At 34.4% G+C, this 19,778-nt stretch overlaps 2 protein-coding genes across 4 annotated transcripts; both read right to left on the minus strand.

The window, feature by feature from the left end:
* Positions 1-1,019: 1,019 nt before the first annotated feature.
* LOC104756666 (protein LAZ1 homolog 2-like) lies at positions 1,020-3,045 on the minus strand. The gene is made up of 7 exons (XM_087495011.1): positions 2,749-3,045; positions 2,608-2,664; positions 2,422-2,530; positions 2,161-2,333; positions 1,994-2,082; positions 1,668-1,917; positions 1,020-1,559 (listed from the first exon to the last, which is right to left on the minus strand). The coding sequence occupies exons 1-7, from the start codon at positions 2,884-2,886 to the stop codon at positions 1,167-1,169; spliced, it is 1,209 nt and encodes a 402-aa protein (XP_087351137.1). The 5' UTR covers positions 2,887-3,045; the 3' UTR covers positions 1,020-1,166.
* Positions 3,046-8,343: 5,298 nt separating this feature from the next.
* LOC104756667 (auxin efflux carrier component 7) lies at positions 8,344-11,668 on the minus strand. Of its 3 annotated transcripts, none has more exons than XM_010479289.3 (6): positions 10,260-11,668; positions 9,908-10,178; positions 9,730-9,815; positions 9,121-9,278; positions 8,949-9,025; positions 8,344-8,859 (listed from the first exon to the last, which is right to left on the minus strand). In XM_010479289.3, exons 1-6 carry the CDS (start codon positions 11,434-11,436, stop codon positions 8,793-8,795), a joined length of 1,836 nt encoding a protein of 611 aa, XP_010477591.1. In that variant the 5' UTR covers positions 11,437-11,668; the 3' UTR covers positions 8,344-8,792. The 3 variants fall into 3 exon arrangements, with proteins under 3 accessions (XP_010477591.1, XP_010477589.1, XP_010477592.1); XM_010479287.3 differs by having other exon boundaries at positions 10,248-11,660; XM_010479290.3 differs by having other exon boundaries at positions 9,908-10,145; positions 10,248-11,632.
* Between the last annotated feature and the right edge of the window lie 8,110 nt (positions 11,669-19,778).

The raw sequence follows: 19,778 nt of genomic DNA on the forward strand, positions 1-19,778 counted from the left end.
CGACGGCCGAGAGTTTCGAATGTGATATACGATTATTCGTAACCGTTGGATCATTGTACGATCATTCATCTTATGATATTTATAACAAAGCGGGGAACGTGATTACTACATCCACGTGGGTAATTACTACACGCTTTCGACATGTTCAAGTGTTGCCAAATCCAACCGATGATTTCATTAAATCTGCTTGATGTATAAACATGATATTATTTTTTCGAACAACCATTATTAATTGAATTTGGGTGACATACTGACATGATTATATTAGCAAAATACAAACCAGTATGTAATGTGTCGGTCACGAGATTGAGAAATCGATAATGGTCAGATTAGTACTAATTCTACATGACTTTAAGATAAATACACATATATAGAGTAGAGGTTCGATAAAATAAAATTTTAAAAGATGAATTTTTTTAAAAATGAACATGTAAAACCATTTAGGATTAGGTCGTATACCAATAACATGGAGAGTGAACAAAAGGAACATAATAATTGAGACCTCACAATCCAAGCATGTGATAACATTAATAAGAAATGTCGTTTTTGGTAATAGACGTTAGCATGCCAATTGCATGTGAGTTCTCCCGCGGTTGCAGGAATAAGTCGTATATATATACCATGTTTAGCTCATTTGCATATGATTCTCACTACGATGCTCTTCTCTTTTGTGGAAGTCCAATGAAATTTAATAATTTATATGCCAAATATGAGATTTATTTACAAAAATGTGAATTATGCATATTAAGGAAGATATATTTATTGAAGATTTTTAAGGTCCAGCAGAAATGCATGTAGAATCGTTAGGCGTAATAGCATGTGTTAAAGATAAATTTATTCATCATGAACATTGTGCATGGTATATTGGTATATATATAACACTCGGACTATAGGTATCAATTTGAATTCATTTAAACACACGTGATCGTAATTTGTAACTTGTAAGCGGTTAGTAATTTAGTAATATCGACTAGTGTCTTCACTGTGTAAGTAAACGCTGATGATGACGCCCCAGCCACTACAATATTGTATACTATTTTATTATTTATTTTATATTATACTATGCACCCGGTAAAAATAAATTATGGGCAAAAGTACTATCTTTTACAAAAGATAAAAATTGCTAAAAGAGAATTATGAAACAAAACTACAACAAAGAGCAAAACTCAACACTCTTTTGGCGGCACCGAAGTTTCAACGGTCACTTCTTCAGTCACTTCTGTTTCTTCTTTACCGTCCGAATCCAAAAGCTTCTGATGAATTGTATCCTGGATCTTTGTTACACCCTTCTCCACCGGTCCCATTGCTTGGTTAATCGTAAGAACCACATCTTTTACGACACGTTGACCACCGTCAATAACTATGTCCTGTACACTCTCCTTAATGCTTGTGCCAGATGCTTCAACATGAGTCTCTGTCTTCTCCACAAGACCACCTTCGTCTAGTTTCACTTCCGTCTTGCTAGTTTCAGATGTGATTTTCCCACATTCTGATATAGGAATGTAGTGGTAAGGTTCAGCTGGGAAAACAAAGATATGAGCCACAGCTGCAATCGCCATCTGCCGACGTACGTACACCAACAAGTAGTAGAATTCTTAGAAACATAATTTTTTTTAAAAGGATCTCATATAGCATATGTAAATTTTGTCGGAGGGGCTATAAGTTACCTCAATGCAAATAAGGAAATCTTGTAGCCCGTTTTGGAATCTTCCTTCTTTTGGGAGTATACCATAATAACAAAGCAACGCGATCCCGAAGCCTTGCCACCAAGTGGCAAACACAATAGCCTTAAAGCTAATGAACTTAGCCAACGGTTTTATTTCTTTAAGCCGTTCATGAGTCACGTTATAGAACTGCACCAAGCAAAACAGAGCCCACATCTGGCTGAAGTTTAGCACCACCACTATGTATGGGTATCTACAAAATCAAATAATTATCATCACTTGTCTTTTCATCTGATGAAAAAAAAAAGATGATATAGTAGTTCACATACCCGTAATACCATTTGAATTCACCATCACCGTAGACACCAAGAAGCTCCAACAAAAATGTCAAGAAGGCACAAAAGGTTTTGAGGATCATCTAAGATAAATATCACAAAAAACTTCAAAAACACACAATTGGGAAAAAAAAAAAAAAAAACAGATTCACTTGACTTACATACTGGACAAGACCAAACTTCTCTATCACAAAGAGCTCACGTCCCAAGACATATGGATCACGCAAGAATTTCCAAAATGAGTTCTTCTTCTTTTTTCTCTCATTGTCTCCTCTTTCTAACAATGGTTTCTTTGATTCATTTTCGAGGAATTCAACAACTCTTCTTTCACCACCTGAACATTCATATTGCATCTTGGTTTAGATATACAAAATTAATTGCTAACGTAAAGAGAGAGACAGATAAGAGTACACAAAGCTCACCTAGACATGCAACCAAATAGCTTCCAAAGGAATACAAAGCAAAAGCTTCATAACAGTTCCTCAAAATGTCACAAGGCAGCGAGAATTTGGAATTGGACAAGGAAATTATCTAAAACCAAAACTAGATTAATCAAAAACAAAATTAAGAGATCAACAAACTCCGAAAAAAGGGAAGGAGAGGCTTACGGATTCAGCGGCATAAACTGGCACCATAAACAAAACAGAAACAATCCATTTTTGCTCCTGAAATTATACTCAAAACTCATCACGAATCGGTCACGCAGATATATAATTGAAAATTTTACGCAGATTTGGTTGTGTACGTACAGCGGGATTGGTGTAGAAACGGAGATGTTGGAGGATAGAGAAAATGGAGACACAAATGGCAACGGCCGCGAAGGATCCTCCGATGATCAAAGATGGAAAATGTAAATCTCTGTACGTATTTGTCTCCGTTACTCTCATTCTATCAAAATCACATTACACCCATTCTGATATAGATGAGACAACATTATCATTTTGTTTCTGTTCTTTTTTTTTTTGGCTTTCTTCTTAACTGTTTGAAGGTTGTAACTCCCACGTGGCTAACTCTCGCAGATGCCAGAACTGCGTTCTTTGACACGTATTTCTCGCCGTCTGATATAGTCGATGTATAAAAGGAAACAAAATTGGTAGAGCAAATGAAATAACTTTGAGAATATGTGGGCGGGCCGAAAGAAAAGTAGACCAAGAAAAGCAAATTAGAGAAAAATTTGTAAGAAGATTTTGGATCGTAAAAGGGAAAAATAACCTTAACCAAATCATACTATTGTGTCATAATTTGGAGTTTATGTAGGCCCAAGTGTCTAAGTTGTCTACGAAACCCTGGGCAAAAGTAGATATGTACGTATTCGTTAAAACATGGTTGATGGAACCTTAATGGATTGGCTAAGTAGGCCCAAACTTAGCAACGGTTCAATCTTTGGATAGTCATATGCAAAAATGTTAAATAATTAATATCCAATTAAGTGCAACATATCTCTTTTTTTTTTTTTTGACGATTTGCAACATATATCTTTACGGAATGTATTTGCCTAAAAGGAGTTTGCATTCGTATACGTACTTTCTTCTCTCGTCCATATATTTTGCATGCATGTTCTTAACTTCTTCATACATGTATTTTCTCTCCCTCATTGTTTGGGACGTTAGTATGTCCTTCATTGTTAGAAATTACTTCAGATCTTCTAAAACACAGTTCGTACGTGTGTTAATTGTTAGTTAGAAATTAGTTTAAATTTTCCAAAACACAGTTCTTGTGTGTTCCGAATATTCTGAAGTTTAAAACAGTTCTGAAACAGGTACACTTCGGCCCTGTTCTTTACAGTGTCGCCGGCGACACCTTTCAGCGACTCAAATACAACGTTGTTTTTAATGAGTTTTGAAATGAGCGACACGTGACGTAAAAGAAACGGTGAGAAATAAGTGATTTTTCAGTCGCCGCGTCGGTTAAAACGATAGCCGGAAATTTCAGCGACTCTTTCTTCAGAGCTAGCGACAATAAATCCCAACTTCAGCGACTATTTATTTCTGATCAATCATGATTTTGCTTGTGGTTGCGTCATTTTTTCCGGTCGCTGCAGCTGTTTCAGCGTCACTCTTCCGAACAGGGCTATATTCTCTTTTTAACATTCTAACTATTTCTGTTGGCGTGATGGCTACCGCGGATACGGTTGCTAACTTGCTATGTTTTTTTAAAAAGGTACACTTCGGCTTATATATTCTCTTTTTAACATTCTAACTGATGGCTACGTATACGGTTGCTATCTTGTATTCATTTTTCAAACAAACTTTGGATAGTCATATGCAAACATGTTAAGTAATTAATATCCAAACAAGTGCAACATATCTTAACAGAATATATTTGCTTAAAAGGAGTTCGCATTCGTATACGTACTTTCTTCTCTCGTCCATATAATTTGCATGCATATTCTTAACTTCTTCATACATGCATTTTCATGCATTTTGGAAAATTAAGTATACATGTATGAAGTTAAGTATACATGTAACATGTATGAAGAAGTTAAGAACATGCATGCAAAATATATGGACGAGAGAAGAAAGTACGTATACGAATGCAAACTCTTTTAGCTAGGCAAATATATTCCGTAAAGATATGTTGCACTTAATTGGATATTAATTATATAACATTTTTGCATATGACTATCCAAAGTTTGAACAGATGTAATATCATGTATGTGATGATGGAGAATTGGAGGTGTTACAATAACAAAGAGGCGAATCACAAGTTTTCTGTTAAATTAATCGGAGGCAGATTTGTTGTGACAAAACAACATTTACACTTTTGAGTGAAAAAAACTGTTATGATTTTCTTTAAGGCATCGATGGTATTTCTTTGTGTGGACACACATTCCCATGTGAAAGAAACATCGACATAAATCTAAAAATCTTTTTGATAATTTTTTATTCATGTTTTTATTTGTTTGTTTTCAACAAGAAATAAAAAAAAAAAAAAAAAAAAAATTGGACGGCATTTAAGCTTTAACCAAGCGAAGATGAATGAGGTTGGCATGGGTGTAAATGTATTACTCCCTCCGTTTCAAAATATAGGATGTTTTAAGCAAAACACGCAGATTAAGAAATTTTTAATTTTAACAAATTCAACCAATCAGAAACAATACTGCATAATATAAAATAATAAACTAATCTAAAAGTTACATTGAAATTTGAAAACATCCTATATTATGAAACAACAAACTTCTCCAAAACATCTTATATTTTGAAACGGAGGAAGTATATAATACTGAAAAAGAGTGTAAAAGTCCCATTAACCAACAGTTCGCTTGTCGGACATTTCGAACCGGTGGTCCGTAGTTTCGCCGACACACATCGCCTGTCATTGCTCTCTTTTTTTTTGCTAATAGAAAGCATAAAATGATGTATATTAGAATAGCAATAATTACTTATGGTGGTGTACCACGAGAGAATGCAGCCACGCACACGAGGACACCACCATTCCCTATCAATCCTAATCATTTTTATTTCATTGATTTTATCTAACTTTTTATTTTATTTATACAACTGTTAATTTATCAAACTTACTCATTGAGATCTCTTGTTCTACCAGCTTTTTCTACTTATCTTGTTCTTGTTGGAGCTCATGTGTGCAAGAATCCCTATTTTCTGTTCAAACAATATCACAAAAAGGAAAAAGGATGATATAAAAAAAAGTAAAACTCCAAATTCTGATGATAAGCAAAAAAGAAAACAAAAATTCTAAATTCTAAATATGGTCGTAGATAAGTTGTTTGTTTACAGTAGCTATATATAAAAAGATTTTCCTTTTTATTATGTATGATATGCACGTTATTTTAAGAATATGGAGCTAGGAACACTCGCTAAAAATTAGGGACGAAATAAATTAGTACTTCAAAACAACGACAACGTTGTTTTTTCCTTTTGGGTCCATATCTTTGTTACTACTCGTTTTGAAATGCACGCACACGATCAATTCTAGATAGCTAGATCGTGTAGATGCATACATCTCTCAATTATTTCTTTTTAATTATCAAAGAGCTGTGTATCGTCCGTGCTGTCCACGGTCCACCCCATGAAACTCGTTGGCTGTCGCAGTGTGGAAAGAAGGCTTAGGGGGAGTGTATGGCCCGATCGATGTGATGTTTACGTCAATTTACAGTAAATCTTTTTGAAGCCTAAATCAAATTTTGGTATAAGAACATGTAATGATATACAAATGTGTATATGAATTGGGTACAGTCCAAGGAAGAGCTAGGGAGTCACAACTCACAACAAAGAGACAAGGAGACAAAGGTATATAGCTATAGAGAGCACATGAGATGAGGGAGTGGGCTGAAAGAATAATAGAGGCATATACAGAAGAAGAGTAGAAGCTAACAAGCAAGAAGCCGACATGCTCTTTTTTTTTTTCACTCATACAAATACACTAGCTACAGCTACTCACTCACTCTTAACATGTTACATATGTGATGTATGGCTATGCTTTGTTGCTTTTGGGGAATCAAATAACCGAGGAAAAAATATAAAATATTAAGAAGTGGAATTTAAAAATCATTAATATATATAGAAAAACTTATCGGGATTTAAAAAATGATTGAATGATGGAATTAAGAAATATAAAATTATTATGTAAAATTGTAGTTATTAAAAATATGTAGAATCACAGATTTAATTCATTAGTAAGAACTAAGAACAAAAACTATATATCCAAAATAAAATTATTAAGCTAATCTCCTTCCATCCGTCTAGGTGACGACGATACCGATCGATAAGAATTGAAATTTCTGATTTAGTAAGGCTTTCTCGATAATACCAATAAATAAATATTTTCATACGTTGAATTCAAATTGATGGTGCACGAAGTTCATTACAGATTTTGTGCCACTTATGTTGGTTCTAAGATGACCTAATATGATAATGTAGATGATTAACAACATTTATCTTTTCAATGGCTGGTTAAATCCGTGATCGAAGATTATTTGTTGGAAGACTATTTCCGATTTTCTAGAAGCAATAGTATAAGAGTTGGGTATGTTCCCTTCCCTACCACTTTAACATCTAATTCACACAATTTCGGAACCCAACGAACGTTCACCATCACCCACAAATATATGAACTTAAGATTGTACCACAATACATACTTCCCTACCATAATAGATAATAACATTACTAGTTTCTACTTTCTAGTTCAACCGAAATTTATGGATTTTCATAATAAAATCAAATCAGAAAACCAAATATAGTAATTAATGTTGGTGTTCCACGCCATAAATGGTTGAACACAAACCACATGGATTCACCTCTTCTTCGATTATAACTTGAATCTTGAAAGTAATAAAGAAACAATCAATAATATGTGAACAGAATTTTAAAATAGATTGGGTTAAGTCCTTCGTTCACCGCAAAATCAGGAGTAATAGTCGGAGACTCTAGTTAACATATTAAAAGTAGCACAACATATTATGATCTCACGTCACGTAAAATTGGGTCACTTTCAATCGTTTTCCTATATTTGCGAACATACCTAGAAATAAGAAAGAAAAACAAAAAGTATGAAAACAATAAAAAGCAGTAAAGCACTTTTATACACACCAAAAAAGCTGATGTCAAAAAAAAAAAAAAAAAGCTATATATATTAGTAGTATTACTTTTCTATGATTTTTTTGCTTTTGACTTTTTTTTATGTAACTTTCTGCCTGTTAATGTTATTTACTAATTTAAGTTTTTTTCTTTTCTATATGTAACTTGTATGGCATCACACAGCTTTACGATAAACGACGACACAAAGCGTTTTGAGTGCAAAAGCGCCTAACCCACACTTCTTACACCAATGAGACATACCAATCTCATTATGGCAAAACTAAAACCAATGCTCTATATGGTAACTAGAGCTTTGTCGAGTGGTGTACTTGTATCAACAGCATCAAAAGTTCTGCTAGACAAAAAAAAAAAAAAAGTTCGGCTAGACAAATTCCTTTTGAGAAAAGAAAAAACTTTCTCAACCTCCAAGTATTTTTGACGTTGGTAAAACGGTATGTCTAACATAAAATTTAAAGTGACTCAATTGGTAAAATGGTTTAAAATAAAAGTTCAATGGGTTGAGATGTTCTGGACTCACTTTCTCCCTTATTATATTAATGAATAGCCGAATTGTAAGAAAATAATTTATCTTTTTCCTGGTCTTATTCAAATTATATGATTACGATTTTCTTCATTTTATATTTTGATGTAAGTATAAAATATAGTCATTCACGTCATGAAACAACAGCAAATATTTAATAATATATTTCGCGCCTAATGGCTACCTAAGAGGTCATGTTTCTATTTACTCGATTATGGTTGGTATAATAGTCGTTATTTGTGAGACTGTAAAAGAGATGAGGAAAATATACAAAAACACACTTTTAGCAAAAGAAATGATCTACACAGTAACAAAGGAAAAACTATATCTACTGAATTCTAGACACTCCGAATGTAAAAGAAAATATTGCAAAATCACATATATGGATAATAGGTTGTGTCCTTATCCCAAAAGAAAAAAATATAAAAGCGTTTTTGGATCCTCAAATCAAATCTTAGTCCTCTGTTTTGTCCGCTTTCCCTTGTTTTGCTCCTCTTGTCTTGCTCATTTTCCATCCCCTTCTTTCGCAAATAATCTCTAGAATATATATATATATGGACAAGAACAGGGTTTTTGGATCCTCAAATCAAATCTTGGTCCCTAGAAATTTCTACTAATCCTCTTGTGCTACATTACATTCTCTAGTTGACTAGTTGCGTTCCACTAAACTTGGAATTATGTTGTTTCTCTTTATCCTCTTGAGTTCGAGCAGAGCTTATAGCCCGAGTAAAATGTAGTAAACAAGTGTGATCGGTAGTGCGATAAGCATCCCGAATATAACCCTGCAATACCAATAAGACGTCAATAAAATTAGTGATCTCATCTTACGTATGAAACGTTTTAATCTTTTGATTCAATGTAATGTACTTACCCTGTACTCAAGATTGCTGGATGAACATTGTACTCCTTTGCAAACACGAACGGCACAATCCCTTGAGGCAATGCTGCCTACAATGTTACCACAAGATTTGGTTTAGTTACTTCTTGCAAGGAAATAATAGGATATTTTTGTTAACTACTAACAAAAAATAATTTTAATTTACCTGAACAATGGCCACACGCAATAGGTCTCCGCGTAATCCGATAGCCATTGCTGCTACGGCCATCACCGCTGGTCCTGTGAAGAATCTCACCGCCATTGCAAAAGTTGCCGTGGAATTTCCACAAGCGATTAATTTGGGTTGCAAGGCCATGAACAACCCTTCACCATTTTTTCACATTTCAATAAATTAGTTTCCAGTTTCCACTCAAAGCAATAAGTGATGAATGATGCATACATACATGTAAACGTAATCTAAATCCAATAAATGGTGATGACGATGATGCATAAATGTACATTGTAAGTCCAATCAACTTCCACTTAATATGGGGACCACGATAACAATCAAGAACACGAGCTATGTCCTCCCAATACGACCGTTTATATAATACGTTGTCGCATCAATGACCCTACCTGTCGGATGGTCCATACCGTAACGGGTCACCTCGAAAAAAATCTTAGAAAATACCAACCATATTTGACAATCCGAATCCTCAACTAAAAAAATTACAAAAAACTCCGTACGATTGTGTATGCTGTGACTTTTGATTGGCGTAAAAATAGAAAGAATAATTGAGTTAACGGGAAAAACAGAGTAATAAGAATGACTCACCCAAACTGAACATTGCCATACCAAGACCAGCATCTGAGAGAATTGAGATTGACTGTTGAATGATTTTAGGCATTGCCACATCCCACCTTCATAATCCAAAGTACTATAATCGTTACTCTCACTTATAATCTCATAACAATGATAAGTAGTTTCTACTAATGATTTAACTTTTGATTACCTGAAAGCGACAAGAGCGTAGATGAGACCAATGAGGCTAGAGTAAGTGTTTGGGTTCCTTATGAGTTTCCTCCATACCATAATCAATATCAACCGAGTCATCACACTAGCTGGCGGCATATGTTTTACCGGTACAGTTTCACCAGTTTCTATAGTTTCTTTAGGGTTTAGCTCTGCCGTTGAGTTACACCGAAGCTTGTGTAGTCCGGTTGGCACTTCCTTCACTCTCTCCGACTCTTCTGCACCGTCAAAGTCTCCGTTCATCGGACCAGCTTTACAATTTGAGCAAATATCAGATTTATGTCAATTTGTTATAAAGAAATAAAATATATGTTAGTAACCTTTGCTTTCACCTCTCTGAGGAGGATCAGAGATCATCATTCGAATCTCTTTTGCACCGCCCTGATCGGATTTTCCGGTTTGTTCGTTAGCTCCATTATCAACTTGGATACCCGCTCGGTCCGAAACGGGTGACCCGTTAGATCCCCAAACAAACATATGTAACTCCTTAGCATCATGACTATTGGAACCAACATGATGATTATCTTTCTGAACTTTACTACCGGTTTTAGTAGCGGTAGTAAACTCCGGATTCGGAGCTGGGTACGACCCGGGAGCTCCTCCGGGGTAATACCCGAATCTAGGCGATGAAGCCATAGCACAACTCTCCTCAAAATTCGAAGGTCTAGGAGTTGGTCCTCTAGAAGACTGAACAGAGTACATATCCGCCGGACCAAAATTCGAAAGCCGGCCACCGGGAAATCCCATCATAGAGTAAAAATCAGAATGGTTGAAGTTAGAACCTCTCGGAGTTGTGTTAAGACTATAAATCTCAGCTCCGGTGAGATTCGAAGGACGTGGAGTCATATTAGTACCACCACAAAAAGATCTCCGTGAAGCGTTTGATTTCCTCACCGTAACATGAAGCTTACCATCGTCTCCGATCTGAGCATCGGTTTCAAGAAAATCATGTCCGTCTAAAGAAACAACATCGGACTCAACTTTGAACGAAACGATCGAAGCACCAGTCTCAGGAAACTGCTCCATGATCAAGATCTTAGCTCCTCTGTACTCGAAGAGAAAGAGAAGAAGCGTGTACCATATTATACACTGAAGAACAACGATCTGAACCATGAGCGAGCCGGAGTACTCGCCGTACATGGCGATCAAGAGAGGTATTCCCATGACGAGAGTGTTTGGGAGAGTGGAGAGCGAGAAGATTGTGATGCTCCATTCAAGACTACCGGAGCGGGTGAAGTTAGCCCAGAGGATTAGTAGAGTGAGCATGATTAGTTTCTGGAGTGTGTCGGCGGCGATGAACCGGAGATTCATGGCGTAAGGGTTGTTAGAGGAGATGAAGTGGAAAGAGAGGAGAGGGACGGCGAAGATTGCGACGAAGCGGTTTATGCCGGAGCATTGGTCCGGTGAGAAGATCTTCCACCATCGGACTGAGCCGTAAGCGAGGATCATAGCTACGTAGAGTGGTATCACCGCCGTGAGGACGGTGTAGAGGTCGTGCCATGTGATCATTGTTTGTTCGCCGGAGTGGCGAAAGTGTAAATTTTTGATGTGTGAGAAACCGTTAGGAAGTGGAGTTAGTGTCAGTGATTGTACTCTGTGTGATGACGGAAGCTTTAAACAGAGAAGGTAGTGAGTGAAATAGAGAGAGAGAGAAGAAAGAAGATTTTGAGGAGTTTTAGTTTTACGAGAGATGTCCCTTTACAGCTTTTTATACAGCCAACACATGACGACCTATGTTCCTATTTTTTTATTTTACTTCTTTTAACATATTTTATAAATGTTTATCTGTTTACGTACCTTTTATTTAACTATCTATTTCTGAGCTTTCCCCTAATTTCTGAATCATTTTTTTAAAAGATAATATAATAAAATACTATATCATACTATATACATCATGTGGTATGAATTATGTTTTGAAATAGACTGACATTTTCCAGATGTGTTTACTTGGATACGTATATATTTGTGTTTTTTCTTTACTTGACATCATGAATTTTTCTATTCAATATAGTGCTTAAATGTCAAAGATTAGGTTTTTAAAACTACCAATTATTTCTTTTAAAATTTTCATTGTGTATTATATCCATACAAGGTATATATATATACTAGGATTTTCTTTTCTATATGCTTCTAGAATTTACAACTTCCATGTAACTTTTCTTTCTTTTCTATATTAGTAACTTTGGATTACTTCTAAGCTTTTGGATTTTTTTTGTTGCTTTTAATTTTGACTCTTTTTATCAGATTCAAAATATTGGTCCTTTTGTAGCCAATTCATTCCTTTTATATATCATTGTGAGTCGTGATTGTGAAGCTGGTTCTTTCAAGTCCAAAGTTATTGATCATGTCCTTGCAATGAAATTTGATACAAGCAAAATGTTGTCAAAGCCATACATTAATATGGTAATTACAGTTTTGTTTCTCTATTTTAAAGTAAAAAATAAAACTTTGACTTTTCTGACATTTGCTTTATAACTCGGGGAGAAAAAATATGGAGCATTTAGCAAATGCATTCTTTTGCACATCTTATGTGCAGTAAATGACATTGGTTGTCTGTAGTGGTAAGATATATAAATCTTAAATTGCAATTAGCGAAGAAGAAAATGACATTGACTGATCATTAAGTGATGATGAAATCAATTACTCCATTATACAAATATTGACTGTTTGTTTTTTTTTTAGTTTTTGCATGAATTTTTTTAATTCTTTAATTTTGTTTTTAATATATATGGATATACATAAATTTATATGTTTTATTATGTTTTTAATCTTTTAACTTCATTGTTGTATTACTTAAATTTGTTATTTTTACTAACTAATTTATATTATATGTATAGACTATACTTTTATAACAAACTATTAAATACAATTACAAAAAACTAACTATTAGACATATATATTGTTCTTTTTTTTTCCGCAAAAGACATATATATTGTTCTATTTCTTTTTTTGTGTAACATACATTGTTCTATTTAATATGATGAAATAGCTCTTTTTGATTGGTTAGTAGGAGCGACCATTTTTATTATATATAATTTTTTTTAATTACAATAGTCTTTAAAAAATATGTAAGATATTTTCTGATAATGTGTTAGTTTTTTTTTTTTTAATATTTTCATGAATATAGGAGTTGCATGTGGAGTTAGATACCATTTTATGAGAGCTTATACAGTTTGATGAGAGCTTATCATTAGTTTTACGTATAATCCGTATATCTGTTTTTTTCCTATACAACATTAACTCTTAAAAGAGTCAGTTATTTGTTTATTTTTAATAATGAAACTAATTAATAAGCAATTCTCTTTTATTCTTTTACAGTAAGGATACTTTTTTAATTCTGTTTAAATTTTATTTCATACGCATGTGTCGTTTTACTTATACAGATTTTGTGTTTTTACGAAGATTTGATGTATTGATTATTTATAGTTTAAATCAAATGATATTGTATTATGATTTGCTTATGTATTTTAAATTTCACTAAACTCTTGTTTTGTTTTTTTGATGATTTTTATTTTCTTTTATTGATGATTTTCATTTAATTTTATTTAAACACATGTCAAAATTTTGTGAATTATTTGGGAGCTTTCAAGAGCTTAAAAATATAATAAAATATACAAAATAAAAATAGTAAAGTATAAAGATAATATATAAGTTTTTTTATAAACTATGGTTAAATTATAAGATATATCAAAGTTTACCAATATACCTTATTTGAATCACTTGAACCTCTTATAAACATAAAAATATGAAATATCTACAAACTAAAACCAACATTTTTCCTAATCTTCAAAAGTGACATAAAAAATATATTTGAAACACCACTGGTTAGATTGTGAAATGATGTAATAGAATTCTAATATTTTTTATGAGGTACAGTAAAACCTCTATAAATTAATAATGTTGATACCATGACATTTTATTAATTTATAGTGATATTAATTTATAGATATATGAATGAATTGTTTAAATTTTTTAAAAATTATAAATTGAGACAATTTTAGCTAAATAAGATTAGACTTTCAAATGTTATAAATTTTATTGTTTTGAAATTTAATTTGTAATGTTTAGAAAATATTCTTGACAAAAATTTACAAATACTATAAACATAATATCTTATACACATGACATACATAAATACAAATTTATGAATAATAATATAAATCAACGTATTTTAATAGCCTATAAAACTATCACAATAAAAATGATGCATATCTAGTTATTTTTTATGGCATGTTATAGAGTAATTTATATCATTATAGTTTGAAAATATAATAGAACAATTGTTTTATAGATATGGGTTTTACGAGAAAATTCAAAATTTTAAAGCATACACATATGTAAATTTACATGATTATTAATTTACGATATTATTGGGGCCATATTTTACATGAGAATTAAAAAAATATATATATTATCTTATTCTCTTATCGAATTTTGTTATTTTTTACACTGGAGATTGGTACGACTCAAGACTAGCAAAATTTATTAATTTATAGTGTTTATTAATTTATAGAATATTAGTTTATAAAGGTTTTACTGTATCTGATATATGATGGTGATTAGTGAGGTGTTTGCTATTAATAAGAATATTGTTGATAAAAATGTGTAGGTCATGTAAAATTGATCATAAGTTACAAAACTAATTTGACCTAATTGTGTTTTTAATGCAGTTCGTTTGATTTTAATATTAAAAAATTCTTAGAGGTTGGTGGATAAATGATTTAATTGTATAATTAATATGATTAAAATTAAAAGATTAATATATATATATATATATATATATATATATATATATATAAAGATTAACACTAAAAACAAATTTCTAATGCACCAATAGGATGAGAGACAAAACTCAACATAAAAAAATTATTTAGTTACTAAAAATAACATTACAAAATAGTTTTATAATAGTTACGTATATGTTAGTTATGTGTGGGTTACTAAAATCCCACACTAAAAATACATGTCTTTAGATTAAGACTGATTCTCCCTATGATTCAAATTAGTTGTCATTTAAAGTTTTTACATATAAATTTAAAAACAATTCTAATTTTTGTTTAACCTTTTAATAATTAATTTTCTTAAAAATAAATTGTAGTTATCATTACAATAGCGTATTCTATATTAAATATTGATAAAAAAAGATACTTTAGTTGAATAAATAAGACTAATAAGGAGACGATTTTATCACTTGAATAAGATTTGTATATTTCAATTTTAGCTGTCAGCAGAAGTCAAATTATGACCAACTAAAAACATAGACTAAGACTGATTCTCCCTCCCGTTTTAGTCTGTGTCATTGCTTTATATCTCCATATTGGATAGTCCAAATTTCACTTATTTATAGGAAAGCTAATCGTTTTACCGACGGATTAGCGAACTATATTTTTACTTTGCCTTTAGGCTTGCATATGTTAGAGAATACTCCGATTGTTGTAGAGTCGCTTGTTGAGGCTGATGCTCATGAAACTGTGATTTCAAGACATGTTCGTTTGTAATTTTTTTTGTCTTGAATAAATTGCAAGGAGACTTGTCCACTACAAAAAAAAAAACTAAATTCATATTAAAATTCATTCATGCAAAACTCATTGAACTGAAGTATACGTTTAAAAACAGTTAGAGAACCCATTTTATAAATTTATGTTATAGATATTAGTTAATTACGTTATTTAATGTATACAACTTTAGTGAGTGATCGGAGAGAGTCAAAATTTAAAGTATGTGTTTATAAATAATTTTGTAATTGCAATTGAAGCAAAATCAATCTCATAACGGTAACAATAGTATTATGTACATAAGTGAAACTGCCAATAATTGGGCTAATAATATTAGTTAGATATAATAAATTTGTTTGATGTTATGTTTTACTATAAATTGTCTATAGTATATTTTTAGCTTAATTTATTACAAAATTTTTTGATGTGAAATTTATAATTTATTTTATTTACTAAAATGACATTACAAAATAGTTTTATAACACAATGTCTTGTAAAATATTTAGAGATGTTTGTTTGTTGATAACAAATTACATATATATTATGTATATAGATAATTCACATTTAAGTGTATTAATTGGTTGGTCAACCATAAAGTGTGTCACGGTGTTACTTGTTTGTTGTGTATGATTTATTTATTTTTATATATTAGCTATTTTAAATATAATAATATATTTAAGTTTAGTAAAAATATATATTAGTGTATTTAAATTTTAGGAAAAAAATATATGCATTAATGTATTATTAAAGGTGTTAAGTAATTTTTTGAATTTTGGATAGGTGCCAAGCTATCATGTGATTTGTGTCACTATCTGGTTGAAAGTTTTAGGAGAAACTCTATTTTATTATAGAAGATATGGTGACACGTAAATGAAAAATTCCATTGCTTTTGAAATATCTGTTTCGAAAATTTTCTGAATATTTGATCGAAACAAAGACTTAAGACATTATCTTCTTGAAAAAAAGAAAAAAAAAACTGAGATACTGTGGTTCCATCTACAAATAAACATAATATATACAAGTAGATATAGCCCAAGACTTCTTGGGCTACTGACTTATTAGGGCATCTTTATAGGGGAAACAATTTTGGGTGTTCTTAGAGTAAATATATTATGAAAATAATGTAAGATTAGTAGTTAAGATCTTTTGTTAAAAAGTTAGTTATTGGGGGAACATATTTAAGATCATAAGATTTAATAATATAATAATGTTAAACATATTACAATTATAAAAACTTATAAAATAACATTTAAATTGCAAACTTATAAAACTTTTACTAAAATTCAGAATACCAAAATTTTATGAAACAAAAAAACATTAAAAAAAGAAAAAAAAAACAAACATATTACTTAATTAAAGCACACAAACATTTTATTTAATTAATATATAGTTTAATGTCCATATTTATTCTATATATTCTCAATCAAATCCTCTTTTAATTTGTGAAAAATTGTTTACAAAAAATAATATCCATTCACAGCTTGCCACATCAGCTTAGAACTGAGCCAAGAACAGTTCTACATTAAGAACTGATCTTGGTGTTCTTATGCCACTATTCATTATTTTTCTAATTTTTTTGGACTAAGAACACCCTTGGTGTTATGCCTATAAAGATGGCCTTACTATATGCTTGGTTTCTCAGGGCATCATCTCCAACGCAAAGATTTAGGGAGTCTCTACAAAAAAATAAAATTAATAAAAAAATAAAAGCTGAAGAGATTGAGAAAATCAGTCTCTAGATTAGGAGATTTTAGAAACGACTCTACCAAAATTGTGGACACATGTCTGTTGTACCCACGATCCGCCATCTCGGGTAATAGGCAAGAGGGCCTAGGCCGGGCTTGTCTAATGGGTCGAAAGTATGTTACCGATCGGCCCATCAGGCCCGGAGAAAGAAAGAGAGCGCGGAGACGCTTCATGCTGGTCAGCTCGCAGCTCGGGCCCGGTCAAAGATTCCTGCATTCAAGAGGATTAATTAGTCCGCGCAAATCGTGTCTTATTAATTGTGCATTAATTGGGTAATTAATTGGTCGGTATAAATATGTAAGGGGGGTGTCACTTGTAAGGATGGAAGACTTTTTCCAAACACAGCAATACAAATTCAAACTCTCAAACTCTCTCTCAATTCAGTTCGGAACTATTCTACGGCGATAAGCTCCTCCACATTTAAATTACTTCGGAAGGAGAAGCTCATTCCCAGTTCTCACATTTGGCGCTAGAAGGAGGGGAGTTATCGCCTGACTCTCGTTAGTTCCGACTTCATACACAAGTACACTCCACACAACCACCGCTATGGCAACCGGCTCTCCCAATCAGGCATCCTTGGAGGTGATCCAGAAGCTCCTGCAGGACTTGTCCGAGAAGTCCGACCGTCAGCAAGCCGCCTCCGCCGCTCTTACTGAACGTTTCGACAGCTTGGAGGCCCAGATTTCCACTCGTCTAGAGGAAATCACGACGTCCATAGCCGATCTCTCGGCCTCCCACCACGCGTACGCCGACCGGGTCGACCTCCTGTCCTCCGACCAAAACCCGCGTCGACGTGCTTTGGATTTCTCCGATGTGACTCCACCTTCCACCTCGCAAGTGGCAGTAACAAATGTCACTCCGGGAGATTCGTTCCCGCCTCAAACCAACACACAAACAGCGCCTCCGCTGACTGGCGATGGCCATACTCCGGTTCAGCCTAGTGTCCTCCGATCTTCTGAGGTCCCAGTCCGTCTTCCTCTCCCTGTAGAAGGAAACACTTCGACTCCGGGGTATGTCACCAATCCCGAGATCTTCCGTATGCAGAGCGAAATCCGGGATATGCGGTCTGTGATGCATAGTGCAACCACTTCGGCTCCGGATATTTTTCGGGTGATCGAGGAATCGAGGCGAACTCCCTTTTCCGATCAAATAGCTCGAGTCCGCATCAAAGATACCGGCAAAATTAAGTTCTCGAGCTACGAAGGAAAAGGAGATCCTACCAATCATCTCAAGACTTTCTTGCTAACAGCTAGCCGGGTGGACCTCGAGCCCCACGAAGCAGACGCTGGGTACTGCAAGTTGTTCGCAGAAACGTTTAGTGGACCGGTACTGCTTTGGTTCGCATCTTTAGCAGCTGGCTCCATAACAAACTTTACCGAGCTGTCGACCTCGTTCGTCAAGCAGTATTCTAGCCTAATCGAAACTGCGGTGACGGACGCTCAGCTCTGGAACTTAAGCCAAAAGGCTGGAGAGTCCCTGCGGTCTTACATAACAAAGTTCAAGGAGATCCAGGTCAAGATTCCCGGACTCTCGGACTCCACTGCCTTGGCCGCGCTTAAGAACAGCCTCTGGCATGAATCTCGCTTTCGCGAGGAGCTGTCCGTGAATCGTTTCCCAACTATTCAGGACGCATTACACCGGGCTTCGAACTGGATAGTCGCAGAGGAGGACAAACTCGCTGCTGCGCAAAAACAAAACGCTCCGCCTGCAGGAAAACCACGGTTCGAAGCACCTGCCAAAAAGACTCTGCCTACGACTCCGAAGTCCGGGCCGAGCACTTTCGCAGTCACTCAATCTCCCAAAAAGAATTCTCCAAAGAATTCACCGTCCAAACCTCCATTTTCACCGCGCTCCAAGAGTGGTGTACTCCCAAGTAGCAAATGGGTCCGAGATGAGGACACGTACTGCGAGCTCCATAAAACCAACAGTCATTCTACTCGTGACTGTAAGAAGCTGATGCATCTCCTCGCAGAAAAATATGTGGCGGGAGAAATGCCGAATGTCACAATTGAGGAATTGGAGCAAAAAGCGATTCCCGAATTGGACGAGGACGCTCCACCTTCAAAGAAACCGAAGCAGTCCGATGGAAGTGAAGCTCCTAAAAAAAGAATCGACGTGATAATGGGAGGATCGCGTCTATTTTGGAACTCCATAACTGCGATCAAAGACCATCAGCGGAAGCTCACTAGCCCCCAGCCGAAGCGAGCTAAGTTGGTAGCAAGTGATCTACCTGAAATTTCTTTCTCCGAGAAGGAAACTGAGGGGCTGGACACTCCGCACGACGACGCGCTCGTCATCTCGCTTGACGTAGCAAACCATGAAGTCTGCCGAATCCTAATTGACACTGGGAGTTCGGTAGACTTGATTTTCCTTGAGACGCTCACCAGAATGGGTATCGGGAAAGAGCACATCTCAGGACCGCCCTCACCTTTGGTCTCGTTCACTAGCGAGACATCAACGTCTTTGGGCACGATCACATTACCGGTGTCCACTCAAGGAGTGGTCAAAATGGTGGAGTTCACGGTCTTCGACCGACCTGCGGCCTATAATGTTATTTTGGGAACTCCCTGGCTCTATCAGATGAAGGCGGTGGCCTCGACGTACCATCAG

This window comes from Camelina sativa, chromosome 17 (genome assembly GCF_030686135.1).
Source record: "Camelina sativa cultivar CO46 ecotype springtype chromosome 17, ASM3068613v1".
Lineage (NCBI taxonomy): Eukaryota > Viridiplantae > Streptophyta > Magnoliopsida > Brassicales > Brassicaceae > Camelina > Camelina sativa.